The sequence below is a fragment of the Callithrix jacchus genome, chromosome 12 (assembly GCF_049354715.1).
Source record: "Callithrix jacchus isolate 240 chromosome 12, calJac240_pri, whole genome shotgun sequence".
Taxonomy (NCBI): domain Eukaryota; kingdom Metazoa; phylum Chordata; class Mammalia; order Primates; family Cebidae; genus Callithrix; species Callithrix jacchus.
Genome location: NC_133513.1, coordinates 53,444,142 through 53,469,776, shown reverse-complemented (window position 1 = coordinate 53,469,776; position 25,635 = coordinate 53,444,142). Strand labels below are relative to the sequence as shown.

Here is a 25,635-nt window from a genome sequence, read left to right as displayed (position 1 = left end):
ATGATTAACATTACTACTTACAAGACTGTAATGAGTTTAAATGACGTTCCAAATAAAATGGTTAGATGCTCATGTATATACATTAGAGGGAAGTTGAAATATACCAGAATGAAACAAATATATGTTTTGTTTTTTATTCTAGGACTTTCAAAGTCCTTAACATGTCATTTCCAACAGGGATAATGGAGAACAGATGATTATGAGCTAATTCTGAGATAACTTTTTGTTTTCTCAGATTCTCACTAAATTCTGACATTCCAAGGAACACAGTTTAAGAAATACTGGGATTCCTAAGACAGATCTTGGAGGCAACTATAAACCCTTATTACATTTTTTCCATACTTGCCTTTTTGAAAAGCTCTTTTGTTTGTTTATTATTTTCTCCAGCCCATTAAGTTAAATTTCATAGTTTTTGTTTTTTTCCATACATATTCTGCTTATGTAAAATTTCGTAGTTTTCATGTAAACACTCCACAAATGGTATCCATATGAGTCTGACCTCCCCAGATTCATTTGGAGGGAATAACTAGTATCTTCCTGGGTGGGATAATGTCTTTCATCTGCAGAATGTGAGACTCTATGATGTGTGGTCATATTGACATGCATTGAGCAAGATAAGTTCCTGCCACCAGGAGAAGTGCCTTTTCCTAATTCGGAGGGGTTCTAATTCTTTTTGACAGTCTCACAAGTGTTCTGTGTCTGGTATATATTTCCAAGCTCTGGAAACTAGATCCAATCCTTCAGATTAGGGCATCCTTTTAAAGGCAACCTCATGAGCCAAAAAAACAAATAGTGGATATTTTCTTTACTTTGGCAACAGTGTCACTTTGCTAACACTGATTTGTTTTATTTCCTTAGTTATAGTTTGTTTGGATCTTGGACATTTTGTAATTGGTTATTCTAAGCAGAAAGGAGACCCAGGCAGCTCTAGAAATCCTGACTTTCTCTCAGCTCTCTTCATTTCCCAATTAAGTGTCCTGAGACTTGCTACCCTTAAGCATTCTTCTCAAGAGGCTCTTCTATAATGTTGCATGATACTGGAGTGCCTGTTGTAGAATATTTACTGTCTTCCAGAACTCAATACATTACAAATAACGGACCCATATAGACAGAGCATCTGCCCACCAATTTACAATTCTTTTGGTTGTGGGTTTCTGATGAAGGGAGTATCACAAACACCAAGGAGAAATATTACCCATCAGAGAGATGACACAGAATGGCCACACTATTCCAAATATCTCAATTTCAAGAGAAATTCATCTGAATAATACTGAGACCACTGGAAAAGAGAGATTTAAATACTTAGATTGTGTGTGCAATGGTAAAAGGGCAAGGGGGTAAATAAGGGGAGCAGAGAGGATTGATTTTTGGGCTCCAGCATTGCTTAAAGTATTTTTCAATTAATATGCATTCTGCAAAATATTAATAGTTATTACCTGACAAAGAGAGAGAGACTCTGTCAGTAGATGAGTTTAGAAAACCTGTGGTTAAGAACATTTTGTATTACAGGACTTATCAGAGCCCTTAATACATAAATGTGTTTTGTATATCTCCAAAAGGGGATAGAATTTGCTAATGTTTTGATCAATAAATTTTCTTTTCAAGAAGCATGCCTTAGGACTAATGATTCCAATATTAAATATTAAATTTTAGAATAACATTTCCTAAAAGTGTTTTCTGAGATTCTGGCTTCAATATGAAGAGTATTATACAAAAAGAAGAATAAGAAGATAGTTTAGCAAGGCAGTCAGGTCACAGACTGGTGCTGAGAGTTACTAATGCCTTTTTTTTTTTGCTTGTGTAGTTTCTAAAGAGATGCCATATAATTCTTAACTTTGTTCTCTTATGTGTCAGTTACTCTCCCCAACCCTTCTTTCAACATTTTCTATATATCATTTATTATCTGTAGTTTGAATGTGATATATCTAGGTATAGGTTTCTTGATATTTACCCTGTCTAATTTTCTTTGAATTTTCTGGAACCAAGGATTGTTGTTTGTCACTAATTTTGGAAATCTATCAGTAATTATTACTTCAAACATTTCTTCTGCTCCTTTTTCACTTCTTTTCCTCTTAATATTTCCATTGCGTGCCTGTTTATACCTCTTGTAATTGTCCCATAGTTCTTAGATATTCTGCCAAGAATTTTTTTTATCTTAATTTCCTTTTCTCCTTGCTTTTCAGTTTTAGAAATTTCTATAGAGTTATCTTCGGGATTCTTTCCTCAACTGTGTTCAATCTACTGACTTCCAAGTCTCAGGATGGAGTTAGCTACACTCAAACCACTTGAGTTGTTTGGGTTCTGAAGAAAACTGGGGAGCTCCCTGAAGGGGAAATAAGTTCAAAACAGATAATAATGAGAGAAATCAACGGCAGATGCCTTAGAAAACCAGGAAAAGGACAGTTTATGAGGTAGGCATCAGAAAATGATAACTAGACTCAGTGGAAGAAATTTAAAACAACATGGAGGAGTGCAAGATAGACAGAAACATGCAGGAAAGTCTGAAGCATGGAGTCAGGTAGCCCTTTAGCAATGTAGCTCAACACCGGTACTCTGAGAGCATGGTAAAATTCAGTGACTTGGCATTTATTGTAGTTTCTTATCTTTTCTTTCCATCACAGTAGTCACAGCCACTTGTGGCTATTTAAATTTAAATTTATTTTAATTAAATAAAATTAAAAATTTAGTTCCTCAGTTGCACTAGCCACATTTCAAGTACTCAGTAACCTTAACGTGTGGCTAACCGCTACTGTATTGCATAGCACAGAATAGAACAGAAAGTTTCTTCACTGCAGAAAGTTCTATTAGGTAGCACTGGATTAAACTATCATTTTCATCATTTCAGTTATTTTTCCCAAGAAACATATATGTTCAGACATCATACTTTTATTTTGCTGGCCAATTTAAAATAATGAGGAAAAGAGAAGAGAATATTTTTGCTAATAATAGATCTAATAAAGAATCTCCAATGAGAGGCTTAAGCTCAAACATGAAATTCAATTAAAAAACTTGACTATTTATCCGTGACTACACCAATCCCCTGTGTGCTCCCTTTTTCTCTTCCTCTAATCATGTCCTATCAAATTGGAAAATAAGTTGTGATTATTGGAAGCTGGTCAGGTTGAGTAACAGACACCAATTAAGTATCTACTGAAAGAAGAGAACATGATGCTGGTTAATCCTTGCTTTTGGACTCCATGGCCCCCAGTTAGTGTTATACAAACCTCCCACAGGGATGTAGGAAACTGTTCAATTGCTCTGTCAGCCACCCACTGGGTACCCTGGATGGTCCTGGCAGCATCCAGGGGAGCCTGGAGCTCCAGGACTGCAAACTCTTGTAATTGATGAAAAATATTTACAATCGCCACATCCCCAAATTGTAATAGATGTTTCCTATGTTAAGGGAAATGTCATGCTGCTCAGGTGCTATCCTTTAGGTTTTATACATGTAGTAGATATCAATTTGGAGTGTGTTTGAACATCAGTTGTCAGAGAAAATGAGCAGAATGGATGGAACCAATGTTTACTTAGCCACTGCTACGGCCAGACTCTGCCAGACATGACGACAAGGCATTTCAACTATTATACCTACTTTAATTAGTCAGACAACTGAGGCTTGCAAGATCAAGCAAGTCTCCAAACATTTCAAATGTTGTCACTAAGTGGCAGAGCTGGGATATAAATCCAGTTTTTTTTGTGTTGTTTTGTTTTTTGTTGTTGTTTTGTTTTTGTTTTTGTTTTTTGAGACGGAGTTTCACTCTTGTTACCCAGGCTGGAGTGCAATGGCACGATCTCGGCTCACCGCAACCTCCGCCTTCTGGATTCAGGCAATTCTCCTGCCTCAGCCTCCTGAGTAGCTGGGATTACAGGTGTGCGCCACCATGCCCAGCTAATTTTTTGTATTTTTAGTAGAGATGGGGTTTCACCATGTTGACCAGGATGGTCTCAATCTCTTGACCTTGTGATCCACCCTCCTCGGCCTCCCAAAGTGCTGGGATTACAGGCTTGAGCCACCACGCCTGGCCAAATCCAGTTTTGTCTGATACCACTTTTGAGTTCTTTATCAACTGGTATTGCTGTAGTATTTGATGAATGGACAGGGGAGTTTGGCCTTTGGTTTGGATCAGTTCCTCTGCTTCATCAGAGATTTGTATTGACTTCAGTTACAAAGTCCTAAGACTTTGGGCAGCATAAAGTTTGGAGGGTTTTTTGTTTGTTTGTCTTACCTTTGTCAGGGGTATAGATGCAGGGATCCCAGCCACTTATTGAATGCATAAATTCTACATAATTGTAGAACTTATTGTTGAGTTTCAATAACATATACATAAGCAGGAAATTAGTACATTTTTGTTATATGTTCTTTAAGAAACGTTTTATTCTACACAGAAGTTAATCCAGAGAACGCTTAGTTATACTGTCAGTCCTCCTCCTCCCATGCCTCCCACCACAAAAAAGACGACAGGGCTAAAGTTACTTCATGCTGTTGTGACCAATATTTGTGTTCAAAATAAAAAACAGGGAAACAGTACCAACTACAAGTTGTAATTGTTTTGTAACAGATAAGGACAAATTTAATTCAAATATGACATATTTTGCAGATTTGAATAATACACTCCAAATTGACATTATTCTTCTTTTAAAATTGTGAATTGTTTGTTTTCAAACTAGTAAACAAATTAGGAAAATAATGTGTTATTAATTATTATGTGATTTCAACTGAAAATTGTTTCATCTTAGAGAGGAAGGTTAAAACAATCTTCTCTGGATGTCCAATGCAGTAGGCCCAACACTAGTGCTATGGGCTCAAAGAAAGGGGCCCCTGACACCTGTGAGCTTGGGAGAGCTTGATACATTCAAAGCACTCGGGATGGTGGTACCACAGGGTATGGGTTAGAGAGTGGTAAGGGCCGAGTGTCCTGAGATAGCAGGAGCCAGGTAATAAGGTCCAGGGATTTAGAAGATTTTGAAAAGGAGAGAGTCATGGTTAGGTTTGTACCTTAGAAAGTACATCAACAAGAAATATCACCTTGGCAGCAGGCTTTTGTCTTATGTTACTGTTTTATTTTCAACTTAAAAATTTTTAATGACTTGTATCAGTTATGCTCCACATAACAATGTTTTGCTGTTTTGCTCAATGACTGACTGAATTTATGAAGCTGATCACATGAGACTATAATACTAAAATTTTCCTCTATCTGTTTTAATTTTTGGACATGTTTATTAAGACAAATACTTGCCATGATGTAACAAATTGCCTACAGTATTCAGTATGGTAACATGCTGCCCAGATTTGCAGCCTAGGAGCAATAGACTTTCCCATATAGCCTAGGGGTGTAACAGGCTATACCAACTAGGTTTGTGTAAGGATTCTCTAAGATGTTCACATGGTGGTAAAATCACCTAACAATGCATTTTACAGAACATATCCCGTTGTTAAGTGATGCAAGACTATATTTTAAAATAATTTCAGGTTTCAAAAAATACAAAAATAGTACTAACTGTTCTGTATCCTTCACCCAGAGTTGCCAAGGGTTAAATCTTAATATGATTGAAATAGTATTATTGATATGCTACTATTATCTAATCTATAGCCTTGATTCAAGGTTCTCCAATTGTCACACTAATGCTCATTTTGATCCAGGATTCAATACAGATTATGATGTTGCGTTTGGTTATTATGCATTTAGTTAACATACCTTCCAATCTGGAAAGCATCTTAGTTTGTCCTTGTTTTTCATAACCTCAGTACTTTTGAAGAATATCAGACATTTACTTTATAGACTGGCCCTCAATTTGAGTTTGTCTAATGTTTCCCTATGATTAAATTCTGTTTTAAATTTTTGGCAAAAATACTGCAAAATTTTATCTTGTGTTCCTCTCAAAGTACATATCAAAAGGCACATCCTAATTTGTGCTATTACTGGTGACATTTATATTACTTAGTTAAGGGGATATATGGTAGGTGCTTTATTATGGTTTTAGCATCCACTGATGATTCTTGTTTGAAACAATTAGTACCGTGATGTTTCTCAATAGTCATTTTCTATTTCTATTATTCCTTCTACATGCATTAGTTGAAGGACAAGCTGTCTCATTTACTCACTTATTCTTTCATTAATTCATTCACTGGTTATATCAGCATAGATCCATCATTTTTAATTTTAATCTCTGACTTAATTTTTCCTATTATTTATTTTATTCCTTAAAAATTCCTGGACTTGGCCAATGGGAGTTTCTTATGTTGGCGTCTGTGTCTTTTTAACATGTCCTCAGTTTTTCTTGCTCAAAAGAATAACTAATTTCAGTTTTATGTATATTTTGTTTTTCAAATACAGAATTTTAAAATATTAATTGTTTTCTTATTTTTTACATCATTAGATCATTTGGTATTGTTTCACAGCTCTAGGATGCTCCATTTTGTGCCATCCCTTAACTAGCTTCCACTCAGTTTTTTCCTTAGGCTTCAGTTGGGTAATTACTATTGACCTATCTTCAAGTTCACTGATATTTTTTTCCTCAGCTCTGTTGACTCTACTGATAAGCTCATCAAGGGCACACTTCATATTTGTTACTATGTATTTTTATTTTTAGTATTTCTGTATGGATTTTTTCTTAGAGTATCTTTCTTCCAAAACTTTCCATCTCTTTGTTGTTTAATGAATGTTGTCCACTGTTTTCACTGGAACCTTTAACATATTAGTCATAGTTATGTTTAATTTCCTGTATGATTCTAACATTTGGATCACCTCCGGGTCTGATTCTGCTGATTGCTTTGCCTCTTGACAGTGGATTGCATTTTCTTGCTTTTGAGTATCTTGTCATTTTTTATTGAGTGCCAGACATTCTATGTAAACCAGTAGTGGCTGAGGTTAATAGCATTTATGCCTAAAAATAGGCATACATTTTCTGTTGTGTCATCAGTCAATCAAGTTAGGTATTGAGCTGGGTTTGGGTTTTACTGTTTCTATTACCTGCAGTTCACTCTAATTTTAAATTTCTTATCATTATCTTATTTTTAGATTGGGAGCCCTGGTATAGGAAAAGGCTTCTCAATGCTCATGCTCCACCCTCAGCTGTAAACTTTCCTGTTCCTGTGTCACAAGAGCACTGTTTCTCTATTCTCTTACCTCTATGTACATGAATAATATTGTTTTTTCAATTATTATTTTCTTCTTTGAGCATTTTCAAAGTTTACTTTCTTCTATCTTTCTAACATTTTTATTAAGCTGAATATTTAATTTTCTTTTATTTTTTCATCTTATATTTGAAAGAGTATTTATGGCCATTCTGTTTTCTTCAATTATTGTTTTAATGTATCCATATATATATATCCAAGTCTTATAACTTGGATATCAGTTCAGAATGGGTAAGAGAATAGAGAAACAGGGCTCCTGTGACACAGGTACAGTAGCATTGTCATTATTATTTCTTTTTACAAATTCTATATTTTATATTTGTATTTTCATTTTACACGAGGTTGTATATAATTTCTAGCAAAAAGACATTTTGTGATTTTTTAAATTTTTTTCTTGATTACATCTGAGTGTTCTTGCATAGTGATCAGATTGTTGTTTTTAATATTTCTATTTTACAAAAGTTACTGCTGATTTCTTCATTACCTAACTCATCTTAATATAGAATCAATGTTATGAAGGTCTCATGAGTGATTTGAAGATGGTATTTTCTGTTATCAGTGTATAGTGTGTATATGTGTGCATGCATCTTGCTTTATAAATTAAAAGTCTTTTTCAAATTTTGAGATATGTGTGATCTCATTAGCATAACAATATTTTATAATTATGTGTATTATATTACCTTTGTTACTTTCTTAACCTGATGCATATTCTTTGATCTTTTATTTTTATTTTTTTAATATTTTGGGGTGTGGAGGAGAAGCAAGATGGTCAAATAGAGGCCTTCAGTGATTGTTGTCCCTGCAGGAACACCAAATTGAACAACTATTTGCACAAAAAAAGCACCTTCATAAGAATCAAAAATCAGGTGAGTGATCACAGCACCTCATTTTAACTTCATATCACTGAAGGAGGCACTGAAGAGGGTAGGCAAGACATTCTTAAGTGGCCAATGCCACCTCTCCCCAATCTCCCAGCAGCAGCCACATGGCAAAGAGTGAGAATCTGTGTGCTTGGGAGAAGGAGAGTTCAGTGATAATGAGATTTTTGCATTGGAGCTCAGTACTTCCCTGTCACAGCAGGAAATAACACTGAGCAGAACTCAGCCAGTGTCTGTGGAGAGTACATTTAGATTAGCCCTAGCCAGAGGAAAATCACTTAAACCAGTGATCAGAACTTGAGTTTTTGCAACCCTTTCCACCATGAGCTAAAGGAGTCTGGGGTCCTAAATAAATTTGAAAGGCAGTCTAGACCATAATGACTGAAATTTCTGGGCAAGCCCTAGTGTTGTGCTTGGATCAGAGCCAGTGAACTTTAGGGGCAAACAACCCAGTGAGACACCAGCTTAGAGGACTAAGAAAGTGCTTGCACCACCTCTCCCCCAACTTCAGGTAGTGCATCTAGCAGTTCCAGGAAAGACTCCTTCCCTTCACTTGAGGAGAGAAGAGGAAAGAGTAAAGAGGACTTGCTCTTGCAACTTGGATATCAGTTCGGCCACATCACCCATACGGCGTACCAGGCAGAGTTGTGAGGTCCCCATTCCAGGCTCTAGCTCTTGGACATTTCTAGACACACATGGGGCCAGAATAAAACCCACTACCTTGAAGGAAAGGACGCAGTCCTGAAAGAATTCATCATCTGATAACTAAAGAGCCCTTGGGCTCTGAATAATCAGCAGCAACGGCCAAGCAGTACTGACTGTGCGCCTTGGGTGAGACTCAGAGTTGTGCTGGCAGCAGGCAAGACCCAGCACATTCTCAGCTGTGGTGACTACAGGGAGAGACTCCTGCTTGGGAAAAGAGGAAGAAAGAGTAAAGGAACTTTGTTTGACAGCTTAGATAGCAGCTCTAAGTGGGGTTGAGTACCAAGCAGGCTTTGGGGGTTCTTGATTCCAAAGTATTTTTGAACCTGCCCTGGGCCAAAGGGGAGCCCAATGCTCTGAAAGGAGAGTCCCAGGCCTGGCAGGATTTACTACAAGCTGACTGAAGAGTCCTTGGGCCTCTAGTGAACATGGGAAATAGCTAAGCAGTACTTGCCTGGGCAGTGGCAGTCATGGAGAGAAATTCCTCTGCTTATGGAAAAGGGAGGGAAGAGTGGGAAGGACTTTGACTTGTAGCTTAGGTGCCAGCTCAGTTTCAGTAGAATAGAGTACCAAGTATACTCCTAAGGTTCCCAATTCCAGGCTCTGGCTCCTGGAAAGCATCTCTAGATCTGCCTGGGACTTGGGAGGGGGAGGAGGGTGGGTCTTGCTGCCCTGAAGGGAATGACACAATCCTGGCAGGCTATGCCAACTGCTGATTGTCAAGCCCTAGGGCCTTGACCAAACATAGGTGGTTACCACAGGCCTTGGGTGAGAACCAGTGCTGTGTTGGCTTCAGGTCTAACCCAGTGCAATCATAATGGTAGTGGTCACAGGGTGCTTATATGACCCCTCCACAAGATTCAGAAAATTCAGAAAAGAGAGAGACTCTGTTTGTTTTGAAGAAAGTAAGAAAATAGAACAAATGTCTCTACCTGATAATCCTAAGAATTATTCTGGATCTTATCTAAGATCATCAAGGCAGTACCTTTATGAGTCTGCAAGAGCCATAGCATCACTGGGCATGAGGTAGCCCCAAATGCAGATACAGCTACTGTGACTAAAAACTTAGATCACAACATCCAAGTCCCTCCAAATACCTGGAAAACCTTTCTGAAAAGGATGGGTACAACAGGCCCAGACTGCAAAAATTACAATAAATACTTAAATCTTCAATGCCCAGATGCTGAAGAATACCCACAAGCACCAAAACCATCCAGGAAAACATGACCTCAATAAATGATCTAAAAAAGGTACCAGGGACCAATCCTGGAGAGAGAGAAATATACGACCTTTTAGACAGGGGTTGCAAAATTACCACTTTGAGGAAACTCAACAAAATTCAATAAAACACATAAAAGAATGTAGGATTCTATAATATAAATTTAACAAAGTGATTGAAATAATTTTTCAAAATCAAGCAGAAATTCTGGAGTTAAAGAATGTAGCTGGCATACTGTAGAATGCATCAGAGTCTCTTACCAGCAGATTTGATGAAGCAGAAGAAACAGTTTAAACACAGGCTATTTGAAAATATACAGTCAGAGGGGAGAAGATAAAGGATTAAGCATATCCACAAGATTTAGAAAATAGCCTCAAAGGCCAAATCTAAAAGTTATTGGCCTTAAAGAGAAGATAGAGAGGGATAGAAGTAGAAAATTTATTCAAAGGGATAACAGCATATAAATTCCCAAATCTAGAGAAATATATTAATATTTTCTGCTTATGTCCTATAGAATGATTTCAAAACAGAATCTACAAAACAGAGACAATAAAGTCATTTTATAATGATAAAGGGTCAGTTTAGCAAGATGCTATAACAATTTTCAATAAGTATACAACCATGCTGGAGCACACAGACATATAAAACAAATATCATTAGAGCTAAAGAGAGGGCTAGATCTCAATATAATTATAGCTGGAGACGTCAACTCCTCATTCTACGCATTAGAGAGATCATTTAGAGAGAAAAATTAACAAAGAATCCTTAATCTGTAACTACAGACCCAAGGGACCTAATATATATTTAAAGAACATTTCATCTAATAAATATACAATACACATTCTTTTCCATAGCACATGGATTATTCTCAATAATAGATCATATGTTAGGTCACAAAACAAGTAATACAAAAATAAAAAAATGAAACTTTATCAACTATCTTCTCGACCACAATAAGACTAAAAGTCAGTAACAGGAGGAATTTTGGAAACTATACAAACACATGAAAATTAAACATTATGTTTCTGAATGACCAGTGGGACAATGAAGACATTAAGAAAATAATTAAAAAATTTCTTGAAATGAATGACAATCGCAACATAACATGCCAAAATCTGTGAGAGATAATGAAAGCAGTACTAAGAGGAAAGTTTAAAGCTATAAGCTACATCAAAAAAGTAGAAAAAATTTAAATACACAACCTAATGGTACATCTTAAAGAACTAGAAAACCAAGAGCAAACCAAACCCAAAATTAATTGAAGAACAGAAAGTATAAAAATCAGAGCAGAGATAAATAAAATTGAAACTAAGAAAACAACACAAAAGATCAATAAAAGTAAAAGTTTTGAAAAGATAAGCAAAATAGACAAACTTTTAGCCAGTCTAAGAGAAAAAGAGAGAAGACCTAAATAATTAAAATCAAAGATAGAGAGACATTAAAACTGATGCCACAGAAATTCAAAGGATCATTAGAATCTACTATAAGCAACTATATGCAATGATATTGGCAAACCTAGAAGAAATGGATAAATTCCTAAATATATACAACCTGCCAAGATTGAACCATAAAGAAATCCAAAACCTGAACAGACCAATAACAAGTTACAAGATCAAAGCTGTAATAAAATGTCTCCCAGCAAAGAAAAGCCTGGGATTCAATGTCTTTATTGCTAAATTCTTCCAAACATTAAAAAAACTAATACCAACCCTACTAAAGCTATTCCAAAAAATAGGAGGAGGAGGAGGAAATACTTTCAAACTCATGCTATGAGGCCAGTATTACTCTGATACCAAACCCAGCTGAAGACACATCATAAAAAGAGAGAGAGAGAGAAGGAAAGAAAGAAAAGAAAACTACAGGCCGATATCCCTGATAAACACTGATGCAAAAATCCTCAACAAAACATTAGCAAACCAAATTCAACAATACAGTAAAAAGATCATTCATTATGACCAAGTGGGATTTCTCCCAGAGATACAAGGATGGTTCAATATATGCAAATCAATCAATTTAATACATATATCATCAGAATGGAGGACAAAAACCCTATGATCATTTCAATTGATACTTAAAAAGCACTTGATATAATTAAACCTGCCTTCATCATAAAAACTCTAAAAAACCTGGGTACAGAAAGAACATACCCATCAAGATGTTGAAACCCAGTCTCTACTGAAAATACAAAAATTAAAGCTGAGCACAGTGGTAGGTGCCTACAATTCCAGCCATTAAGGTTGAGGCAGGAGAATCACTTGAACCCGGGAGGTGGAGGTGGCAGTGAGCCAAGATCACACCACTACACTCCAGCCTGGGCAACAGAGTGAGATTCTGTCTCAAAAAAAAAAAACAAAACCTCAACACAGTAACAGACCCACAGCTGTATTATATTGAGTAGGGAAAACTGAACGCTTTTTCTCTAAGATCTGAAACATGATGAGGATGCCCACTTTCACCACTGTTATTTGACATAGTTCTGGAAGTCTTAGCTAGAGCAATCAGAAAATAGAAATAAAAGCTATGCAACCAGAAAAGGACAAAGTCAAAATATCCTTGTTTGCAAGTGATATAATCTTATATTTGAAAAAAAAAACTAAAGACTTCACAAAGAACTGTCAGGACTCATAAACAAATTCAATACAGTTGTAGGATACAATGTCAACGTACAAAAATCAGTAGCATTTCTATATGCTAACAGAAAACAATCTGAAAAAGAAATTGAGAAAGTAATCTCATTTACAAAGCTACAAATAAAATATCTAGGATTTAATTTAACCAAATAAGTGAAAGATCTCTACAATAAATACTACAAAATATTAGTGAAAAGAAGAGGACACACACACACATACACAGAAAGATATTCCATGTTCATGGATTGGAAGAATCAATATTATTAAAATTTCTATATTAACTAAAGCAATCTACATATTCAATGCTCTTTCTATCAAAATATCAATGACAATCTTCACAGAAAGCAGAAAAAATGATTCAAAAATTATATGAATCCACAAAAGACACAGAATAGCCAAAGCTATCCTAAGGGGAAAAAAAACCATAGAGGAATCACATTATTTGACTTCAAATTATGCTACATAGCTATAGTAACCAAAACAGCATGGTTCTGGCATAAAAAGAGACACATAGACCAATGGAAGACAACAGACAACCCAGGAACAAATCCATACATCTACAGTAAACTAATTTTTGACAAAGTTGCCAATAGTATACTTTGGAGAAAGGACAATCTCTTAAATAAATGGTGCTTAGAAAACTAGATATCTATATGTAGAAGAATAAAACTAGACCCATATCTCTCACCAGGTACAAAAATTAAATCAAAATGGACTAAAGACTTAAATCCAAGACCTCAAATTATGAAACTACTAAAACATTGGAGAAGCTCTCCAGCAAATTGGAGTTGGCAAAGATTTCTTGAGTAATACCTCACAAGCACAGGTAACCAAAACAAAAATGAACAAATGGGATCACATCAAGTTAAAAAACTTATGCACAGCAGCGCACCCCACTGGGACAGGCAGAGCAGTTTGTGGAGACTTGCATCATGAAGTTTTGTTCCAGAACTACTGCAGAAATGAACCAGGAAAGCTGAGAGAACTCTTGAACCCTTTGAAGGAAACAGATTGCTCCTGCAGGACTTGGGAGACAGCCCAAATACAGTGAGTGCTCAGGTGTGAAAGTGGGAAAGGGGGAGTGTCCACTGCCAAACACATATTCCCAATGGGGAACCTGAAGGTCTAGATCATGGGAAAAGGATCTGACCTTACCTGGAGCTGAGTCTATTTAGAAAGTCGAGTGAAATACAGGGGTAGAGGAAGCAGAGGGAAAAGACCTATTGGCTCTGGGTCCCCTGGGAAGCTATTTCAGACTTGTCTCACACGGGTCCTTGAGGGAGAGTTGCCACGGGTATTGGGAAAAGACCACAGGGAGAAGGAAGGCTCCAGCTGAACTCTGTAACAATTCCAACCAAATGCAAAGCCATCTGGCCAAAACTTGGGAGAGGGCGTGAATCCGGTTTGCAGAGACTCCACAGGCGGGTAGACACAAAGCCCTGCTTGCTTTTGCAGCTGAGAGGCTGGTAGACTGGGACAAGTTCTTAGCCCTGTTTGCCTACCACCTGGAAACAGAATCCAAGCTGTTAAGGGGGACATAGTGGGAGTAAGACTGACCTTTTGGATAGTCTCATAGGAGACCCCTTTTGCATAGGAGCTGGGTGATGCCTGTAACTGCTGGTTTTCTTTCACTTTCCTGACAACCTGCATGACACAGCAGAGGCAGTCATAATCCTCCTGGGAATATACCTCCATTGACCTGGAAACCACACCACCATCCCCCATGGCAGCCACAGCAAGCCCTACCCGAGGCAAGTCTGAGCTCAGATATCCCTAGCCCTACCCCATCTGATGTTTCTTCTCTACTCACCATGGTAACAGAAGACAAAGGGCATATACTCTTGGGAGTTCTATGGTCCACCCACCACCTGATCCTTCCTATACTACCACAGCTGATACTCTCTTGAAAGTGCCACCTCCTGAAAGGAGGCTATCCAGCACAAAAATAGTGAATTAAACAACCAACACTAAGGACCTCCACATAATCCAGTTCACCTCCATCACCTACACCAGAGCAGGTGTTGGAATCCCTGAGAGACCTGCAGACAGTTCCCATCACAGGACTCTGCAGATGACCCCCAGCAATAGCCTGAAGCCTGGTAGACCTGCTGGGTGGCTAGATATAGAAGAGAGATAACAATCACTATAGTTTGCCTCTTAGGAAGTAACATCCCTAAGAAAAGAGGGCGAGTATTACATCAAGGGAACACCCCATGGGACAAGAGAATCCGAACAGCAGCTGTAAGACCTATTTCTTTCCAGTGATATAGCTTACCTCATTTGAGAAGGAACCAGAATAACAATTCTGGTAATATGACAAAACAATGTTCTTTAACACCCCCCCCAAAATCATACTAGCTTACTAGCAGTGGATCCAAACCAAGAAGCAATCCCTGATATCTGAAAAATAATTTGGAAGGTCAGTTATTAAGCTAATCAAGGAGGTACTAGAGAAAGGTGAAGTTCAATTTAAGGAAAATGAAAAAAATCATACAAGAAATGAAAGGAGAAATCTTCAGTGAAATAGATAGCATAAATAAAAAACAATTGCAACTTCAGGATATAAAGAAAGCACTAAGAGAAATTCAAACTGTTCTAGAAAGTCTCAGCAATAGGATCAAACAAGTAGAAGAAATCCACAGCTCAAAGACAAGTTTTCTGAATTAATACATTCCAACAAAGACAAAGAAAAAAGAATAAGAAAAAAATGAACAGAGCCTCCAAGAAATTTGGGATTATGTTAAGTGATCAAACCTAAGAATAATTCATGTTTCTGAGGAAGAAGAGAAATCTAAAAGTTTGGAAATCATATTTGAGAGAATAATCAAGAAAAACTTCCCTGGCCATGCTAGAAACCTAGACATCTAAATACAAGAAACAAAAAGATCATCACCTAGGCACATTGTCATCAAGTTATCTAAAGTCAAGACAAAGGAAAAAAAGATCTTGAAAGCTGTGAGGCAAAAGCACCAGGTAACTTATAAAGGAAAACATATCTGATTAACAGCAGATTTCTCAGCAGAAACCCTAGAAGCTAGAAGGGATTAAAGCCATATCTTCAACCTACTTAAATAAAACAATTATCAATTAGGAATTTTATATCAGGCAAAACTAAGCTTCCTACATAAAGAAAAGATACTGTCTTTTTCAGATGAAGAAATGCTGAGAGAATTGCCACTATCAAGCCAGTATTATAAGAAATGCTAAAAGAAGTTCTAAATCTTGAGACAAATCCTAGAAACACATTGAAATATAACCTCTTTAAAGCGTAAATATCATAGGACCTGTAACACAAGACGACAATTAAAGAAACAAAGATATACAGGCAACAAATAGCACGATGACTGGAATAGTACATCACATCTCAATACTAATACTGAATGCAAATACTTCAATACTTCACTGACAGCACTAGACAGGTCATCAAGACAGAAAGTCAACAAAGAAACAATGGACTTAAACTATACCTTTGAACAAATGGACTTAGCAAGTATTTACAGAACATTCTACCCAATAACTGTAGAGTATACATTTTATTCATCAACACTTTCTTCAAGATAGACCATATGAGATGCCACAAAACAAGTCTCAACAAATTTAAGAAAATTGAAATTATATCATGTACTCTCTCAGACCACAGTGGAATAAACCGGAAGTCAACTCCAAAAGTAACTTTCAAAACCATGCAAATACATGGAAATTAACTAACTTGCTCCTGAATGATCATTGGGCCAACAATGAAATCAAGATGGAAATTAAAAAATTCTTTGAACTGGAGTATCAAAACCTTTGGGATGCAATAAGGGTAGTGCTAAGAGGAAAGTTCATAGCCCTAAATGCCTGCATCAAAAAGTCTGAAAGAACACAAATAGGCGATCTACAGTTGCACCTCAAGGAACTAGAGAAACAAGAACAAACCACACACAAACCCAGTAGAAGAAAGGAAATAACCAAGATCAGAGCAGAACTAAATGAAATGGAAACAAACAAACAAAAAAGATAAATGAAACAAAAAGCTGGTTCTTTAAAAAGATGAATAAAATCAAAAGGCCATTAGCAAGATTAACCACAAAAGAAGAGAGAAAATCCAAATAAGGTCAATTAAAAATGAAACCAGAGATATTACAACTGACACCATCATTTAAAGCTACTATGAACACCCTTACATGCATACCCAAGAAATCCTAGAGGAGATGGATAAATTCCTGGAAAGATACAACCCTCTGAGCTTAAATCAGGAAGAATTAGATACCCTGAGCAGACCAATAACCAGCAGTGAGATTGAAATGGTAATAAAATAATTTCAACAATAAAAAAAAGTCCAGGACCAGTCAGATTCACAGCTGAATTCTACCAGACAGACATTCAAAGAAGAATTGGTACAAACCCTATTGACACTATTCCACAAGATAGAGAAAGAGCAAATCCTTCCTAAATTATTCTATGAAGCCAGTATCAGCAGACATAACAACAACAACAAATCTACAGGCCAATATCTCTGATGAACATAGATGCAAAAATTCTTAACAAAATACTAGCTAACAAAATCCAACAACATATCAAAAAGTTAATCCAACATGATCAAGTGGGTTTCACAGCAGGGATGGTTTAACATATGCAAGTTAATAAACACTAAACACCACATAAACAAAATTAAGAACAAAAGTAACATGATTATCTCAATAGACACAAAAAGCATTTGACAAAATTCAGCATCTCTTTATGATTAAAACCCTGAGCAGAACTGGCATACAAGGAACACACCTCAATGTAATAAAAACTATCTATGACAAACCTGCAGGTAACATAATACTGAATGGGGAAAAGTTGATAGCATTCTCTCTGACAGCTGGAACAAGACAAGGATGCCCACTCTGTTAAACCTGATGCACCACTTCTGTTAAACACAGTACTGGAAGTCCTAGCCACAGCAATCAGACAAGAGAAAGAAATAAGGGCATCCAAATTGGTAAAGAGAAAGTCATACTGTCTGTTTGCTGATGATATGATTGTATACCTAGAAAACCCTCAAGACTCCTCTAAAAAGCTCCTAGAACTGACAAATGAATCAGTTTCCAGATACAAAATTAGTGTACACAAATTAGTAGCTCTCCTATACACAAAAAGCAGTCAAGCTGAGACTTGACTTAACAAAATACTGAACCCAATTTGTAGTATTTTATCTCTCATCCCACTCCCACCCTTCCCCCAGAGTCCCCAGAGTCCATTATGTCATTCTTTTGCCTTTGCATCCTCATATCTTAGCTCCCAATTTGAAGTGAGAACAAGCAGTGCTTGCTTTTCCATTCTTGAGTTACTTCACTTAAAATAAGAGTCTCCACTCCCATTAATTCATTCCTTCTTATGGCTGAGTAGTATTCTATTGTATATATATTCCACAGTTTCTTTATACACTAGTTGATTGATGGGCATTTGGGTTGGTTCCACATTTTTGCAATTGTGAAATGTGCTGCTATAAACCTGTGTGTACAAGTGTCTTTTTTGTATAATGCCTTTTTTCCCTCTGGGTAAATAACCAGTAGTGGGATTGCTGGATCAAATTGTAGTTCTACTTTCAGTTACTTAAGGAATCTCCATACTGTTTTTCATGGTGGTTGTGCTAGTTTAAATTCCCACTGGCAGGGTAGAAATGTTCCCTTTTCACCACATCCACACCAACATCTGTTAGTTTTTGTTTTGTTTTTATTATGGTCTTTCTTGTAGGAGTAAGATAGTGTTGCATTGTGGTTTTGATTTGCATTTTCTATTGTATATATACAATAGAAACTTTCTTCAATAGAAGAAAGAAATGAACACAGAACTCAAACCGCTTTACAATAGATGCAAAAATATAAAATTCTTAGGAATATACCTAACCAAGGAGATGAAAGATCTCTACAAGGAAAACTACAAAACACTGCTGAAAGAAATCATAGACTACTGTATAAAAAAATGAAAACACATCACATGCTCATGGATGGGTAGAATCAATATTGTTAAAATAACTATACTGCCAAAAGCAATCTACAAATTCAATACCATTCCCATCAAAATACCACCATGATTCTAGAAAAAACAGAACTAGAAAAAACAATTCTAAAATTCATATGGAATCAAAACAGAGCCCACACATCTAAAGCAAGACTAAGCAAAAAGAACAAATCTGGAGGCATCATGTTATCTGATTTCAAACCATACTCTAAAGCCATAGTCACAAAAACATCATGGTTCTGGTATAAAAATAGGCACATAGATCAAAAGAACAGAATAGGGAACCCAGAAGTGAACCCAAATACTTACAGCCAACTGATCTTCAACAAAGCAAACAACAACATGAAGGAGAGGAAAGGATGCCCTATTCAACAAATGGTGCTGGAATAATTGGCAAGCCACATGTAGTAGAATAAAACTGAATCCTTATATTTCACATTATACGAAAATCAACTCAAGATGGATCAAGGATTAAATCTAAGATCTGAAACTGTAAACATTTTAGAAGATAACATTGGATAAACCCTTCTCGACATTGGCTTAGGCAAGGATTTCATGACCAAGAACCCAAAAGCAAATGCAATGAAAACAGATAAATAGGTGGGACTTAATTAAACTAAAAAGCTTTTGTGCAGTGAAAGGAACAGTCAGCAGAGTTAACAGACAATCCACAGAGTGTAAGAAAATTTTTCCAATCTATACATCTGACAAAGGACTAATATCCAGAATTTACAACAAACTCAAACAAATTTTCAGGAAAAAAGCAAGTAATCCCATCAAAAAGTGGGCTAAGGACATGAATAGACAATCCTCAAAAGAAGATATACAAATGGCCAACAAACGTGAAAAAATGCTCAATATCACTAATTATCATGAAAACGCAAATCAAAACCACAATGCAATACTATCTTACTCCTACAAGAAAGGCCATAATAAAAACAAAAGAAAACAAAAACTAACAGTTGTTGGTGCGGATGTAGTGAAAAGGGAACACTTCTACTCTGCCAGTGGGAATTTAAACTAGCACAACCACCATGAAAAACAGTATGGAGATTCCTTAAGTAACTGAAAGTAGAACTGCAATTTGATCCAGCAATCCCACTACTGGTTATTTACCCAGAGGGAAAAAAGGCATTATACAAAAAAGACACTTGTACACACATGTTTATAGCAGTACATTTCACAATTGCAAAAATGTGGAACCAACCCAAATGCCCATCAATCAACTAGTACATAAAGAAACTGTGGAATATATATACAATAGAATACTACTCAGCCATAAGAAGGAATGAATTAATGGGAGTGGAGACTCTTATTTTAAGTGAAGTAACTCAAGAATGGAAAAGCAAGCACTGCTTGTTCTCACTTCAAATTGGGAGCTAAGATATGAGGATGCAAAGGCAAAAGAATAACATAATGGACTCTGGGGACTCTGGGGGAAGGGTGGGAGTGGGATGAGGGATAAAATACTACAAATTGGGTTCAGTTTATATGGCTCGGGTGATGGATGTGCCAAAATCTCATAAATCACCACTAAAGAACTTGCTCAAAGAACCAAATACCACCTGTTCACCAAAAACCTATGGAAATTTAAGTCTATAAATGTAATTTACCACATAAGCAGAACCAAATACAAAACCACATGATTATCTCAATTGATGCAGACCTTTGACAAAATTCAACATCTCTTTGTGCTAAAAACCCTCAATAAACTAGGTATTGACAGAACGTATCTCAAAATAATAAAAGCTATTTATGACAAACCAACAGCCAATATCATACTGAATGGTCAAAAACTGGAAGCATTCCCTTTGAAATCTGGCACTAGACAAGGATGCTCTCTCTCACCACTCCTATTCAATATAGTATTGGAAGTTCTAGCCAGAGCAATCAGGCAAGGAAAAGAAATAAAGGGTATTCAAATAGGAAAGGAGGAAGTCAAATTTTCTCTCTTCGCAGACGACATGATTGTATATCTAGAAGACCTCATCGTCTCAGCCCAAAATCTCCTGAAACTGATCTGCAACTTCAGCAAAGTCTCAGGATACAAAATCAAAGTGCATAAATAACAAGCATCCCTATACACCAATAACAGACTTAAGGATAGCCAAATCAAGAATGAACTGCCATTCACAATTGCTACAAACAGAATAAAATACCTGGGAATACAACTAACAAAGGATGTAAAGGACCTCTTCAAGGAGAACTAAAAACAACTACTCAATGAAATAAGAGAGGACACAAACAGATGGAGAAACATTCCATGTTCATGGTTAGGAAGTATCAATAATGTGAAAATGGCCATACTGCCCTAAGTAATTTATAGATTTGACACTATCCCCATCAAGCTACCAATGACCTTCTTCAGAGAACTGGAAAAAAATCACCTTAAACTTCATATAGAACCAAAAGAGAGACTGAATAGCCAAATCAATTCTAAGCAAAAAAAAAAAAAAAGTGGGAAGCATCACACTCCTGGACTACAAACTATACAACAAGGCTACAGTAATCAAAACAGCATGGTACTGGTATCAAAACAGAGATATAGACCAACGGAACAGAACAGAGGCCTCAGAGGCAACACCACACATCTACAACCATCTGATCTTTGACAAACCTGACAAAAACAAGCAATGGTGCAAGGAGTCCCTGTTTAATAAATGGTCTTGGGAAAACTGGGTAGCCATGTGCAGAAAGCAGAAACTGGACCCCTTCCTGACACCATAAACTAAAATTAACTCCAGATGGATTAAAGACTTAAACATAAGACCTAACACCATAAAAGCCTAGAAGAAAACCTAAGTAATACCATTCAGGACATAGGCATAGGCAAGGACTTCATGACTAAAACACCAAAAGCATTGGCAACAAAAGCCAAAATAAAATGGGACCTAATCAAAGTTCACAGCTTCTGCAAAGCAAAAGAAACAGTCATTAGAGTGAATCAGAAACCAACAGAATGGGAAAAAAAATTTTGCAATATACCCATCTGACAAAGGGCTGATATCCAGAATCTACAAAGAACTAAAACAGATTTACAAGAAAAAGACAAGCCCATTCAAAAGTGGGCAATGGATGTGAACAGACACTTTACAAAAGAAAACATACATGAGGCCAACAAACATATGAAAAAATGCTCATCATCACTGGTCATTAGAGAAATGCAAATCAAAACTACCTAGAGATACCATCTCACGCCAGTTAGAATGGCAACCATTAAAAAGTCTGGAGATAACAGATGCTGGAGAGGACATGAAGAACTAGGAACACTTTTACACTGCTGGTGGGAGTGCAAAGTAATTCAACCATTGTGGAAGACAGTGTGGCGATTCCTCAAGGACCTAGAAATAGAAATTCCATTTGACCCAGCAATCCCATTACTGGGTATATATCCAAAGGACTATAAATTGTTCTACTATAAGGACACATGCACACGAATGTTCATTGCAGCACTGTTTACAATAGCAAAGACCTGAAACCAACTGAAATGCCCCTCAATGATAGACTGGACAGGGAAAATGTGGCATATATACATCATGGAATATTATGCAGCAATCAAAAACGATGAGTTCGTGTCCTTTGTAGGGACATGAATGAACCTGGAAACCATCATTCTCAGCAAACTGACACAAGAACAGAAAATCAAACATCGCATGTTCTCACTCATAGGTGGGAGTTGAACAATGAGAACACATGGACACAGGGAGGGTAACATCACACACTGGGGTCTATCAGGGGAAAATAGGGGGAGGGACAGTGGGGGGGTGGGGAATTGGGGAGAGATAGCATGGGGAGAAATGCCAGACATAGATGATGGGGAGGAAGGCAGCACATCACACTGCTATGTGTGTACCTATGCAACAATCTTGCATGTTCTTCACATGTACCCCAAAACCTAAAATGCAACAAAAATAAAAAATAAATAAAATTTAAAAAGAAAAGTAGAAAACAATATTGACCTTGTTTTAAAAAAAACACACATAAGCACAGCAAAGTAAACAATGAACAAAGTGAAGAGACAATCCACAAAATGGGAGAAAATATTTGCAAACTATTCATCTGTCAACGAATTAATAACCAGAATATAAAAGGAGCTGAGACAACTCTATAGGAAAAAATATATAATAATCCAGCTTAAAAATGGGCAAAAGATATGACTAGACATTTCTCAAAAGAAGACATGCAAATGGCAAACAGGTATATGAAAAGATGCTCAACATCACTAATCATCAGAGAAATGCAAATCTAAGCCATAATGAGATATAATCTCATTTGTGCCTGTTACATCAAGAAAGGATAAATGCTTGAGGTAAGGGATACCCCATTTATCCTGATGTGATTATTACACATTTTAATTTTATATCAAAATATTTTATGAACCCCATAAATTCATACACCTACTATGTATCCATGAAAATTTAAAAAAATAATGTTTCTGTATTTAAAGATGCATTTAGTATTCATTTGTGATTATCTTTCCATTTAAGCGTTTTTAATTCCCTTGTTCACTAATTTTCTCATTTAATCTTTTAGTATTCTTATTTGTCATTTTTCAGTAGAGTCCCTTAGCAAATACAATCTATGAAAAAGTGAGTTTTATTCTACTTATTTCCCTCTCATTTTTTATCCTTTTCTTTAGATATTATAATAGATATTTGAACATTTACCTTCTGTCTTCATCCACCTTTGCTGAAATCTTATAACTGCACTCTCTGTTTCTCTCATATAGTTACCAGCAGTCTTTTTTCACAAGTTTTTCAAGTTTCTCTTGGTCAAATGCATATTTTCCTCTAGTAGATTTCTGAAGAGTGCTAATGGTTACAGAATTCACTAAGTTCTGGTATGTTTAAAATTGTTTTTTAGAGTTCTTTACTTTTAAAACATTGCTTGATTAGGAATAAAACATTTGGTCCACATTTCCCTCCATGAATTCTTTCTTCATTTAAAAAAATACTTATTCATTGTTGCATTGCTTCATATATTGTTTAGAGAAGCATAATGCCAGCTGATAGTTTTGTCCTTGTAAGTTGTTTATTTATTTACTTGCAGGGAAGCATGGAGGATTTTCCTCTTGTCTTTGAAGTCTAAGAGTTTTATAAGGTACGACTCAGTGTTGGTCATCCTGGGCTCATTTCTCAAGAACTACCCAGGTCCTTTCAATATAAAAATTCATTTTATCTTTTGTTTTTGGAAAATGGTATATAATTACAGTTTTAAATATTAAATGTGTTTCATTATTTTACATTCTTTGGTCAAGAACTCCAATTATATGTATGTTATTTCTTCTCTGTATGATTTTGTTAACACATTTTCTCTGACTTTTTTTCTTTATCTAATTTTCATTGTCTTTGTTATTCCTTTAATTATAAAATGGGAGAGTGCTGTTCTACGCCTCTTATTAAATTTGTTTGAATCCACTGTCCCCTGAACATCTTGTAATTCAGTCTCCATTTCTAAAATAATTTTGATTTTTAAATTTTTTTCTTTTTCTTTCCCTGGTTCAATCCACTCTTTTTACTTTTTTTCTACTTTTTATCTATTTCTATTATTGTTTCTTAAATCTCTCATTCAAGGTGATTTTCCATATTCCCAAATGCTAGCTTCAGTATATTTAATTAACTTCACAGTTTTGTCTTTCAGGGTTTTTTCTACCACACGGTTATTATTTGAGGGAGAATTTTATAAGCCTGAAATGTGTTGACTCTTGTTTTCTGATTTTTAAAATAACTCTAAGCATACTTTTTAGTTGTCTTCCATTTAAAGATTTGCTGCTATTTAGAATATTTCTATTGCTTGATATTGTGTCATTTAAAAAAGAATATTTTAAATTCAATGTTGCCCTCTTCTGCCAGTGTAGAAAAGTCCAATTTCTTTAGTGGATTTTAAGTGTGTATGTGCATGTGTGCCTATGTAGGGGAGATGTTCTGTGTCCCCTATTTTTTGTTTTTATTAGTTTGTTGTCTTGTGATACTCTAAAAGATTCCTCTTCACCTCTTTCCCTCATAACCACGTAGCTGTCAAATGGCTCCTTCCCTTTCTTCTTTGCCTCTTTCTGTTCCTGAAGCCATCTTTCAAAGTCTGCGACTTCAAATCGTATCTACTTTTAGAATTTTTCTTGTCATCGGTAATTAGATCTATCAATAAAAATTTCTAACAGTTTCACACTTAAGATAGACTCTCTTCCTGGCTGTGGTTTCAGACAAGTTTATGTCCACCTTTGGTTCCCATCTTCTCCTTTTCTTCTAGTTTTTCTCGGGCTATCCTTGTTCCTTTGTAAAGCTTATAGTGGGATCGTGAATGACAGCTCACTGAGATTTGGCAATTTTTCTTTCTACAATTATTTTAAAGTTTGGTAATTCTATCTTCTAGTTATGTTGAGAGTATGGGGTTTGTGCAGTTGTGGTTGTTGTTGTTATCGTACTCTATTGTTTTAAAAGAATATTTAGGAAGATGTACACTTAGATTCCTGCTATTTCTGCTATTACGTTTAGCTACGCAGAAGTCCCCACATATAATTTTAGAACAATCCTCTCTTATTTTATAGCATGAATAAGAGCTAGTACTAAAGATAAAAACTTTGAGGCTCACGTACAAGGCAGGCACCTAGTCAGTGGCAGATGCTAAGAAAACATATATAGTGACTAAGAGTTCAGACCATAGGATAAGATAAATCTTCAAATATTGGTTTTCTAGCTGTTATCATGGATAACTTAACTTCCTTAACCCCTCATTATCTTCGTTTAACGAATAGTAATTATACTCATCTCATGATTCTTTTGTGAAAATTAAATGTAATGAACTACAAAAAGTCTGTAATATATGCTCTAACATCATATATCTCAATAAATAGGAACCACTCTTCTCCAAAAATGTATCCTTAAAGCTTTTATACAGAATTCTTTCCACAATATCCTGCTGCCTATGTAGACAGAACATTGACCAACCCCATCTTGGGTTACTACAAGGAAGAATAAAGGTTATCTTAGAATGTGAGTATTACACATAGCCTTAGTTTGTTTGTTGTTTGTTTGTTTTTTTAAGACATCAAAAGAAATATCTCAGCATCCAAAGAAAACAGGA

General features: G+C 36.1%; 1 protein-coding gene across 8 annotated transcripts in view; it reads right to left on the bottom strand.

Moving 5' to 3' along the window:
- The window catches only part of LOC144578662 (uncharacterized), a 277,455-nt gene that overhangs the window by 247,622 nt on the left and 4,198 nt on the right, over positions 1–25,635 (bottom strand). For 7 of the 8 annotated variants that reach the window (XR_013524884.1, XR_013524885.1, XM_078345527.1 and 4 more), the window contains exon 1: positions 14,122–14,372. The exons of the other annotated variant lie outside the window; for it this stretch is intronic. Coding sequence is in view for 5 of the 7 variants with exons in the window: in XM_078345527.1 (XP_078201653.1) it covers positions 14,122–14,289 (168 nt within the window). In the remaining 2 variants the exon portion in view is untranslated. Of the gene's footprint in view, positions 1–14,121; positions 14,373–25,635 lie in introns of those variants that run through there. 8 annotated transcript variants of the gene reach the window in all.